Source organism: Mastomys coucha, unplaced genomic scaffold (assembly GCF_008632895.1).
Source record: "Mastomys coucha isolate ucsf_1 unplaced genomic scaffold, UCSF_Mcou_1 pScaffold22, whole genome shotgun sequence".
Classification (NCBI taxonomy): domain Eukaryota; kingdom Metazoa; phylum Chordata; class Mammalia; order Rodentia; family Muridae; genus Mastomys; species Mastomys coucha.
In genome coordinates, this window is record NW_022196905.1 from 10,114,363 (window position 1) to 10,126,004 (window position 11,642).

General features: G+C 41.1%; 2 protein-coding genes across 3 annotated transcripts in view; one reads left to right on the forward strand and one right to left on the reverse strand.

The window, feature by feature from the left end:
• Peli1 (pellino E3 ubiquitin protein ligase 1) overlaps nucleotides 1-9,482 on the reverse strand; it is a 67,414-nt gene extending 57,932 nt beyond the window's left edge. The window contains exon 1 of one of the 2 annotated variants that reach the window (XM_031342320.1): nucleotides 8,938-9,482. The gene's annotated coding sequence lies outside the window, so the exon portion shown is untranslated. The remainder of the gene's footprint in view (nucleotides 1-8,937) is intronic. The other variant, XM_031342322.1, reaches the window with a different exon arrangement.
• The window catches only part of LOC116070920 (predicted GPI-anchored protein 58), a 19,543-nt gene continuing 16,244 nt past the window's right edge, over nucleotides 8,344-11,642 (forward strand). The window contains exons 1-3 of the mRNA XM_031342319.1: nucleotides 8,344-8,410; nucleotides 8,639-9,141; nucleotides 10,877-11,024. Coding sequence (XP_031198179.1) covers nucleotides 8,344-8,410; nucleotides 8,639-9,141; nucleotides 10,877-11,024 — 718 coding nt within the window. The remainder of the gene's footprint in view (nucleotides 8,411-8,638; nucleotides 9,142-10,876; nucleotides 11,025-11,642) is intronic.

The following is an 11,642-nucleotide window of genomic DNA, read 5'->3' on the forward strand; positions in this document are numbered from 1 at the left end:
GTTGTGGGACTGGCTGCAGAGCTTGTGCCCAAGGTCTGCTCAGAACACTAACCCAGACAGACCGGAAGTAACCCAAGTCACTGGGCTGGTGGAGTTCCTGTGTGCCTGATCCTGCTGGTTCCAGTTACTCCCAGTGTTGGGACAGATGTTGGTTCCTGCTCACCTCTAATCCAGGGTGTGTCAGAGCGCCTGGGAGTGGAGCTTCCTCTGGGTGTTGTGGGACTGGCTGCAGAGCTTGTGCCCAAGGTCTGCTCTGGACACCAGCCCAGACAGACCGGAAGGAACCCAAGTCACTGGGCTGGCAGAGTTCCTGTGTGCCTGGTCCCACTGGTACCAGTTACTCCCAGTGTTGGGACAGATGTTGGTTCCTGCTTACTTCTGATCCCGGGTGTGTCAGAGCACCTGGGAGTGGAGCTTCCTCTGGGTGTTGTGGGCTAAGATTTTTTTTTTATCTGCCACATTTTACATGTGAACCAAAGATGGCTTTTAAAACTTTCAGAATTAACAAAAAGTCCAAGAATTAAACATAGGTTGTTCTATATTTCATACTAGCAAAAGTGTTTAAAATACATTAATACAGTTTAGTTCCTGCTTTCTGATTGTACGTTTACACAAGGACTAAGCCTGAGTACACACACACACATACACACACACACACACACCTAACAATTCACAGAAGATATTTTAAGAGAGAGCTTTGCTAAAGTATTCTTAATACAGCTGGGCATGGTGGTACATGCCTTTAATTCCAGTATTCCAGAGGCAGAAGCAGGCAGACCTCTGAGTTTAAGGCCAGTCTGTTCTATATAGTGAGTTCTGGGACTATATATAGTGACTCTGTCTCAACCAAACCAATCAACCAACAAACAGTAAACAAAACTTCAATGAAATATTCCTTTTATTTCTAATTCGAAAGCTAGTATTTTACTCAGATTGCAGTCTCACTGCACATGGTCCAAGAACATTCAAATAAGAACTCAAATAAAATCTGATGTTAAAGATTTGTCTTCAAACATCATAATGCCAATAATGCCACATTTGCTTAGAATGTCTCTGATATAAAACCACATCCATACCTCAGTGGCCATCCAACCATTCAGCATAGCTTCCTTAACTGTAAGCTGTTTGAAGCTACCAGTTTCAGCACTTTGAATTATATCTTTCACTCTCTGAATATCTGGAGAGAGGTCAGCAAGAGTTGGGGAAACCAGCTCAACCTTGGCACAGCCAAAATATGGCTAATCAAGGCTTTAAGCCAGGGCAGTGTTCACCAGCCTTCTCAAAGTTATGAAGGAACATAGCCATGGTTTAACGTTTGTCTTCCTGAATCCATAAAGTATTCTTAAGACAGATATTCATGCACAGTCTTAATGGCTACTACATAATTAATCATAAAATTAAAGTTCATAAATTCTGATTACTGCCATTAAATTCTAAAAATATGAATGAAAAGGTAGAATTTCCCCCTTATTAGACATAACTAGAAAATGTAATTTTTATTAAAACATCTAGATAAGTTTCATTTGTCTGTTTAGAAACATTAACTATAGTACAAAGAAGCATTGTTTTCAAAATTAACAATACCTACATATACACTGTTCCATGGACAAACTTCCTAAAAATCTCTAATGATGAATTTCTGAATGTTTAAACATTTGGATAAGATTCATTTTTTTCAATCCATGTTTGGGAGGTCATAGGGTCCAAAACCCACTACTACTGTTCTGCTAAAATGACACAGCACTGAACTGCTCTCTAATGCATCTCTCTATGCCCAGATTAGGGCAGCTCTCACACCTCATCAGGGAAGTTTCTTCTGTGTAGTGTATGGAAGTTAATGCAGGAATTCACAACTTGTCAAAGTACAAAGAGTAAGCATCAGTGGAGTGATCAGCCACATATGAAACATCTATCCTCCCTATCTCCTCCAGGCTCAAGGACCACTGCAGAAGAGGAGGCAGGAAGACTGTAAGAGCCAGGAGCCAGGAAGCATGGGAGTGAAACTATCTTCTGGACTTGACAGGACAGGTGTGCTCATGAATTCACCACAGCTACAGCTGCCTGCACAAGATCAAGCCAGTCAACATTCCAACATGGAGGGACCTGAAGGGCTACTACTGACAGTTGATGGCTTCTAGAAGAGAGACGGTGAGTTCTCTTTTAGAGTGTGGTCCCTGGTAGGTCAACAAGGCTCCAGTAAATGGTCTTATACCCAGGAATAAATGGGCAGCAAGTTGGACTGGATGGGCTATTCTTTTTTAAGATACCAAGTTGGAGATGGGGTGAGGTGGATATGGAAGCAGTGAGAGTGACTAATGACCAAATACACTATATTAAAATTCTCAAGGATTATTACAAACATTAAAAGATCTGATTTTCCTATTGCCATAATAAAGATTTAACTCTATTAACTGATCTGAGAAATTTAGCATGAATCCACAATTTGTAAGTCAGACTCATCTGCACATGTGCACATGTGATGGCCAGAGGTTGATGGAGGTGTCTTCCTCAATTGTTTTCCTTACTTTTGAGATATAATCTCTTCAAGAACCTGGAGTTCACCATTTCAGCAAAGCCAGCCAGCTAGTGAGCTAGAGAGAGCCTCCCTATCCATCTGTAGTACTGGGATACAGGTACATGCCACCAAGCTCTGCTTTTGTTATATGGGTTCCATTAAGCCACTCAGGTCTTCAAGCTTACATCTGATCTCCCAAACCCCAAACGCATCTCTTAACATTATACTTGTTAGTCTTCCAACTCCCCAACTGTAGGCGGCATCAACAAGAAAGCTGTACTAATTGGCCAGCATTAAAAGTAGTTTAGCCGTAAATGCATTGTATGTATGAAACTTGTGTGCAACAACTGTTTTTGAGTACGTAAGCATTAAGAGACGTACATGGCCATGTGCACTTATTGTTTTAATATTTAGAACATAAATATCCCAACAAGTTTGTTGCTTTTCACATAGTCATATTCAGAGTTATACCTCATTCCAAATACTGTAACTGCCCAGAATATTATTAAAACTCCTTCTAGGATTATGGGTGGATTTGTTTTTAGAAATAGTAACTGCCTTCTCAGAGTGGATTTTTAGAAACAGCTTCATGTTACTTCCTATTTTGTCAAAGAATAAACACAAAGTAATGAACTATTTTCATGTGTGGCTGTTAGACTGGCTTGAAGACAATTAAAAAAAAGAACTTTTAAAACTATTCTGAGCAATCTTAATGTTGAATAATACATGGTTTTTATAATGTCTACTCTAAAGATAGTTTATTTTATATATACATATGTGTATGTATATACATGTGTATGTACATATGCATATATGTGTATGTACACACACACACACACAAAACAAGAATGGATAGTGAGCCCTATTTACTCATACCCTTTTTATTCAATACGCTCTTTACCATTCTGACATTATCTCCTGATACTCTGTGATTGTATGTGAGCAAATTACATTATCCTTTAGAGCCTCCTTATCCAGGGCTTTTGACAGGGTTAAAAGTTCCTAGTATGAACTATCCCTGTGTAGTAGACTTATAATACAACCTAATACTGGTTGGTTACTACTGAAATAGTTATGCCACTATTGTAGAAGTAGGCACATCTTGCCTGGTAAATTGGAATTGTAGATTATATGGTTCACAGTTGCTTTTAGACCATTGATAAACTTTTCTTCACTAGAAACCTACATAGTTCCTTCTAGCACTGTGCAAGCTGGTCAGCAGGGGAAGCTTTGAGCTCAGTTCCAACATGACTTCCCTATGTCCTGCAACCAAGGTAAAAGATGATCTCAGTATTAGGGTTTTATCCAGTTCTGGTAGGTAACCAAGAGCAACTGGCTGTATCCTGTACTGTTTGGGGCTACTCTGGGACCTCCAAGACTGATAATTCATAATGTGGTATCCCACACCTGGCACTGGACCTTTTATTTAATAACATAAGTCTGGGAAGAGCATTATTCACCTATGCAGGATACCTCCCTAAATGGTCTTTCCTGATGTCCCTTTACCTTCCTTTCTCTCCATAGTCCCTCTACTATTTCCTTCATATACTTCCATATGTATACAACATTTTTAAATATTACACAAAAGTTCAAAGTATTACCATGTTTCTTCTATCTATATGTGTGACATCCAAACTATTTTCAATCTAGGCCAATTACATACCATCAATGTTTTTCCCTTTTCAAATAACTTAAAACAAAAACTTCTAGACATCCTATTGGGTGTGTTCATCTATCCTAGGAGGCCAGAGGTTGACATAAACTGGATGCTTTCCTCAAAGGCTGTCCACCTCAGTCTTTTGTTTGCTTGGTTTGTTGGTTTGTTTGGTTTGGTTTGGTTTCTGGTTCCACCTAATCTTTTTAGATAGGCTCTTTGATTCAGCTAGACTGGCTGGCTAGCAAGCCACAGGAATCATCCTGTTTATGCCTACCCAGTCCTGGAATGATAGACAAGTGACACCATGCCAGGCTTTTTATATGAATGCAAGGATCAAACTTGGGCTCTCATGCTTTTCCAAGAAGCACCATAGTGCCTATGTCATCTCCACAGCCCCTAAAAATTATATTTTATTAACTACCTTTACAAAGTAAAGATTTCTATTATAATACCTTGAAAGAAAAACTGACAATTCCTCTTCATTAAACATCCAGAGTTTAAACTGTCATATTTTCCACAGATACCCATTCACAGTTAACTTGCTCAAAGCATCATTCAACTCAAGTACATATATTTGGTTGCTATCCTGCTTAAAGCAATTTTAAGTCTTAACAATTTCTTATTACTCTTACTTTTTGCAGTATACAATTGAAATAAACCTGGCTATTCCCTCTTGAAATGTGAAATACTTTAAAATTTTTAATTGTAGTGGTGCTGGGGTTAGAACCCAGGGCCTCATAGATGCTAGCAACTGCTATGCACCACCCTCAGTATGTGCAATCATTTTACTGTTTGAGTCTTGTGATTAAAATGTGAAGTAACCATGAGAACTTAGTGTGACATGTCAACAACTAGACCCTTCCCTAAACCCAGTATTTAATGAAGAAATAGTTTGGCTTTCTTATCTAATTCTAGTAGCAATAAATGAAACCTAGAACCCCAGTCTGCTAAACACAGTACAACAGCACACTACTAAGCAATCAGAATTTAGAACATAACGTGGTATTTATTTGATACTGCTTGCTTTAATGACTTAAGAGGTATACTTCTACTTTCAAAACAGAGTTGAGCATACTTTGTATGTTGAAATTCAGCTGGCATTTAGTATAATAAGTAAGAGTGCTTACGTGTCTTTAAATATTTCTTTGCTTATTCTAGAAAGCTGGGGTGGGATAGAGCAAATTGTGGCAAAAAACAAAAGTAGAAAATGATGGGAAACTACATATTTTTACAGTTACTCCCATCCCAAGAGGTTCATTATAAAATAAAAACAACAAATGCTTTGAAAAGGAAGTAAATTCCATGTGTGCTGAATTAGAATTTTCACATTTATAAGCATCAGTAACATTCTATTTTTCTGTAAATGGTATTTTGAAGTGTAATATTACAAGATACAAGAGTAAAGGTACATGAGGCCTCAACCAAGCCTGATGATCTGAATTCAATCTTTAGACCCACACAGTGGACAAAGAGAACCAACTCCCACAACTGTTCTCTGGAATCTACCTGTAAGAAAAAGCTTCTATATGTGGGTAACAAACATGCATCTTGCTCACACACAAAAATAAGTAAAATGCAAAACTCTGTTTGTCTGAAGTGGCATTTACCATGGTAAAATCACCACCACCACCATCATCATCATCATCACCATCATCTTCCTTGATCTTAGTCATCTAAAATATCCCATGTAACATTCTTGGGAGAAAAATGTTTTAAGAATCATGTGTAATTTGTTTCTCTTAAGTCATCCAATGGAGCGAGCCCTTTTTCTCTAAATTATTTCTGAAAGTAGCTACCTATTTCATCAAAAGATTCCAATCTCCCAGGTGTGGAGCGCTGCTGGAGAGACTAGGGAGGAGGACCTTCAGTTCAAGGCTAGGGTGGGAAATACCACAAGGCAAAATCTGATCGGAAAAAACTCTCAAACAAAACCAAACCTGTAAACTCACCCAGGAAATCTCATGCTTCTCTTTAACACAGATTCATTTCACCAGAACAAAAATGACTTAGAATTTACTAAGTATAGCATATTAAACAGTATTTCCAAGCACTGATCTATTAAAGCGGCATAGAAAAGGCTAACAGATAACTTGAAATCATATCTAGATCTCTGAGTGGCCTGTATTTCTTGTTTTAAGATCCTACAAATTAGTGTAGGCTGAGGTGAGCTTTCCCTAGCAGAGGTGAGACTCTAACAATGATGTATAAATACTCTATCACAGAGTGTAGTAAGAAACTCTTGAACAACCTGAGTCATTTGAAAGAGTATCTTATATAGACTTTTCTATGATATATGAAGAAGGACTCTGAGAAAGATGGCTACAAATCTATAAACTGAAAGATTGTGTGCTATGTGTAATTTATTGTCTAGGACTTTAACTAGAATTTTGTTCCTTATTTATAAATGTTTCCAGGAATATTTAACATTATACTTCCTAAAATCTTTCTCAGTTGCCTTATCCATTTATTAATTTTGGTTCTATCAATGGGTTTTTCAATCTGCTTTACATTTCTCTGTGAACAGAAAAACTGTTCACAGAGCAGAACTCTATAGCCCTTCACACCTATCAACTGGCAACCACAGTGGAGCACATTCTAGATCAAGGGACTTAAAATACAACTGACATTTTTGACAAGTAAAACAGAAGCAGAAACTAAGGCAAATAGGAACCTTCTGAGGCTTCCCCCTGAAAACTGCCTCAGTAGCTCCATTTCCTGTCCTGTAGTGTTCAGCCATTTGTTTTAAAGGGTCCCATAGAACTCAAGAAAGCAGCAAAGCCAGACTTCACTAACTTCTGCCTCTGGACTCCTAGAATCGGACAGGGCAAAGGCACTGTTAGAGGATTCCTTTAGAGTACAAATGGCCCTGCCAAAGCTGGTTAGTAAGTACTATGGAAAAAGTTCAATGTAAGGTTACTTAAATGCCAATTTTAAGGAACACATAAATAACCCCCAAATCTGTAACTAAGCTCATTTCCAGTTTACTGTTTTACACTAAAAACCTAGGTGATAAGTTTCCTTAAATTTATCAGATGAGACACTATAACCATATAAGCAATCTTCCATACACTTAACTGTTCTATTTTCAAATTGCTAAACAGATCTCTTAACAAACTTCAGAAAGGGGATAGGTTAGGGAACAGAGGAAAAAATACCTAGTCTCACTTTCGTTTTTTGACACACCTACTAGATTTAAAATCTGGGGGAATTACAAAATTAAGTGTGTAAACGAAAATAATGCTATTACAGTTCTAAATCTCATACATCTTAGGAAAGGAACTTGTAGACATAACACTTGATTTAAACTTTTCACACCTCCCATTTGGTACTAAAAGTGTTTAAAAGTACAGAGATTAATTGCCCTCAGAGTATTTACTACAGATGTTAAGTGTGGGAAAAAAAAAAAACCCAAGAATTTATATGCTGTATTTAGACAATGAGAATGTTTCAAGTATGGGTATTTGAGTATTCTGAAAAAATATATTGTTACCTGTGAAAACGTATCATAAACTGAAACTGAAGAAATTGAGGAACTGCACCCTTTCCACAATTCAAAAACTTTAAATTCACACTAGTAGGCAAACTAGGTTAATATGGAGAAAGACAACATAGTCCTATCTGACACAAAAGATCACCTGCTACAAAGACAAAGTAACATTCATTCTACTACCAGAAAGTAAAGGAGCCTTTGAATCAAAACAGACCTCTGATACACAAAAGCTTCAATTCTTGGTATAATCAAGCACCCTATGGAGGAGATGCTCAACATTTGTTGATGGAAAGAGTGCTAGGGCTCGAACCACCGCTCATATTGTGTGTAGTGATTAGATATGTTAAATGTGGGCTAAGTAAAAACTATCCCCTCCCCTCATCGTTGCTGTCTGACTTTGTAAGAGACTTGCACATATAAACATAATATATGGTGAAGTGAGTTTATGACTTCAGTATCTTCACCACTCGGAACATTTTTCAGAAAGTCCTTTGAGGTTTTAATATTCAAACACTGTTCAAAACGAATTATTGTTTCAACTACCTAACAATTACCTAGACTTCTTCCAGACTTCACTTAACCTGTAAGTAAAATGAGCATCTTTAACTTTTCCACAGGGCATTTGGAGAATGAGTTATTACTCATAAACGCTTTCGGAGCCTCAGACACCAGGCGCGGTACATGAAGCGTATCCATCAATTTGAGGGCTTTCTGGACCTCAGTTTACCCATGTATGGAAACGGGCTTGGCAAGGGCCGGGAGGTGAAATTAATTAGTGTTTTTAGAATGCTGTGAGATCCCAAGATGAAAGGAAACGTAGAGGCACGCAGAGATGATGACAATAATCATAACAATAAAAAGAATGACTAACTTGGAAGTCTGCGTTATGTAAGGAAGCAGAGAAGTTATCAGATTCACACAAACAAAAGAAAAGCCCACCGCCCCTTTGTTCCCCTTCCACTCCGCCGGCCTGCAGCCGGGCCGCGGGAGCAAGAACCCGGGCCGCCGAGCTGGAGCTCCCCTCTGCCGCGCGCCCGCTCCAGCCGTGGGGGAGGGCGTTCCGGGCAGCTCTTCACAAAGGCGCTTCCTCCCACCGCGCGGGATGCGGCGCCGCAAACTCTGCTCCCCGCCGCCGCCGCCGCCGCCGCCGCCGCCGCCTCCCCGCGGACGGACGGGCGGGCGCGCAAGGCCGCCGCGCCGCCACCGGCACAGGTTCGGAGGAAGTTCCGCGCCGCCGGCCCTCGCGCCCCCGTTCCCCGCCCGCGCCGCACTCACCGGACGACTGCTGGGGGCCGGAACGCCAGCTCGGCCCGCCGCACGGACACCCGGGGCGCGGGGGTGGCGCGAGCACCGGTTGAACGCAGGCACCGGCGGAACCCGCTGCCTTCCCGCCAGCCGCCGAAGCCCGCGAGGCCGAGTGGAACGCCGAGCCGAGTGCGGAGGAGCGCGGACGAGAGAGAGGTTCGGGCCCGCTTGGTGGTGAGCTCCCCGGGCTGCAGGCAGATCAGATCCGATGGCGCCGCACGGCCGCTGTTGCCGCTGCTGCTGTCGTCGCGGCCGCCGCTGCTGCTGCTGCTGCTGTTGCTGGCGCTGGAGAAGGAGGCGGCGGCGCCCCCGACCGTTCCTCCGCCTCCAACCGCCTTTGGGTCACTGACACACACTGGGAGGGAGGGACTGGGACTAGCGGGAGGGCGGGGCATATGGGTAAGGGGCAGGGCCACATCGGGAGGCGGTGCCGAGAGGGCTCTTGGGAACTGTAGTTTTCTGACAGAGAGAAGAAAGCATCCGTTGTGGCGGAGCCTACTGCTGGCTCTGAGTCGTGCACGCGCAAAGGGGTTTGGGGCGGGGACTGTTGCCATAGTCACTCATTCACGAAGCCTGAAGGTTCTGGATTGTAGTTGACTAAACAAGGCTGGTCTTGTGTCTTTGGTGCCATTGGGTTCCTGCCCACAGCCAGTCTCCCCTGGCTGTGGCACCCCAACCCCCAACCAATTTCAAGTGCCCAGTGAACTCTAACTTCCTCTTGACATGGCAGTCTCTTTGGTTGTTTAGATTTCTTCTGCAAATCAGAACTACCCCGTTCCTTTACCTACTTCAAGTAAATTATCCAAGGTACTAAAAATCTACTAGTTCTTAGTGTTTTGAAAATTAGATTATAAAACTGTAGGGAGCAGGACCGTTAACAGAATCCCGTAATTTCTTTGTTCAGTTAGTTACATTTAACTTCAAGTTCAGCATTAATAACATTGTTGGATCACTGTACTACAATTTGTTCATCTGAAAATCCATAATTCTTCAGACATCCAGATTCAATAAATATAAATTCAAAAGATAAGTGGAGAGAGTTCAGAACTGTTCAATGTATATATTAGCTAATTTTAATTTGATAATGAGAAACCCAAACCAAGGTATGGGTATGTTGTTGCAGTGCTCAGCTAAGTCTATACCCATTCTAAATACCCAGGTATGCGTATATGGTGGTGGTGAGAAGTATAGAGAAAACCCAATACTGGCTCACCAGAAGGCTTAGAGGTAACCTGCCTCAATTTCTTTTGATAGACTACCTAGAACCTGGAAGAAAAAACATTAATGCCAAGGAATCAGACATATATTTCAAGACAAGAAACTAAGGATTTTCAAATAATCTTAGGATCAGAAAGTCTGGATGCCCACAGACCACATAATTATTTGCTTACTGAAGAAATAAGTAATTTAAGAAACAAGTACATGGGGGCCAGAGAGTGGCTAAGCAGTGCTCAGCAGTTAAGAGCACTGGTCACTCTTCAAAAGGACCTGGGTTTGATTCCAGCACTGACATGGACACTCACAACCTCCTGTAACTTCAGGGAATCCAACATCATCTTTTGGCCTCATTGGCCCATAGACATATATGCAGGCAAAACATCTATATTTAAAATATTTAATGTAGATATTTAAATAAAATACTAAAACACAAGTAAAGATATTTACTATGTGCCAGGAACTTTATTGGGCCTCAAAAATAGAGCTATAAAGATATAAAAGAGACATACTTTGTATTCAGCATCCCCTCTCTCTGCCAAGGAAGAGACGGATAAATGGGCTCAGTGTGATCTATGCTGTCATAGGAAAATTCAGACTACCTCAGACTTGGGCAGGGTCAGGAAATACTCCAAAGATCATTTGAATGTGGGCTGACTCATGGCTTTCACGTCTGTGTATTTTATTGGCAAAGGTGAAAGAGAGAAGTGAAGGAGCAGGGAACGAGAGGACACAAAGGCTAATGGGCACATTTGCTGGTGGTGGCAGAAGCGCACTGGGGAGAGAGGCCAGAGGAAACCTCAAGAAAATGAAGGAGACAGCTAAGCTCATGAACGGCTTGGGTAATATACTAAAGAATGTCATCTTTTTTTTTCTTCTGGAAGCAGTATTCAAACATGAGTTTTTGATAAGATGTATTTGAGAAGCTTAATGAACCCTGACCAGGGTAAAGGCACATACATATAAAAACCACTGCAGGAATTATGAGATGGGTCAGTGGGGTTGTGTGCTCACTCTTAAGCCTAGCAGTCTGAATGCCAAAAATTGTAAATATTTAAGATCCCCCTTCATCAAAAACATTTTAAAGATAGTTTAAGGCAAAAACAACAATGTTGAGGTTTGGTCTTGTTCTCTATTGTAATGCTACATGTGGGCCCGCAAGACTTGGAGTCTACACATAGACCCGTGACTCTGCCTCCAAGTTATTTCTGATTGGTAAATAATGATGCCAACAGCCAATAGCCGGGCACATAAGTGGGGTTTAGATTTCTCAGGCTTGAGGTCTGAGGAGACAGGGAAGAGAGGAGATTCAGGAGGAGGAAGGAGAAGCCACCATGGGTTAGGTGAGCCATAAAAATGTGGAGCTGGGGGCTGTCCAGTGGGAGTTAATAGCATTCTAGATGAAACATAGTAAATATTAAGTAATAATTCAGGGTTATCTATAAGAAAGTAGATTCTTT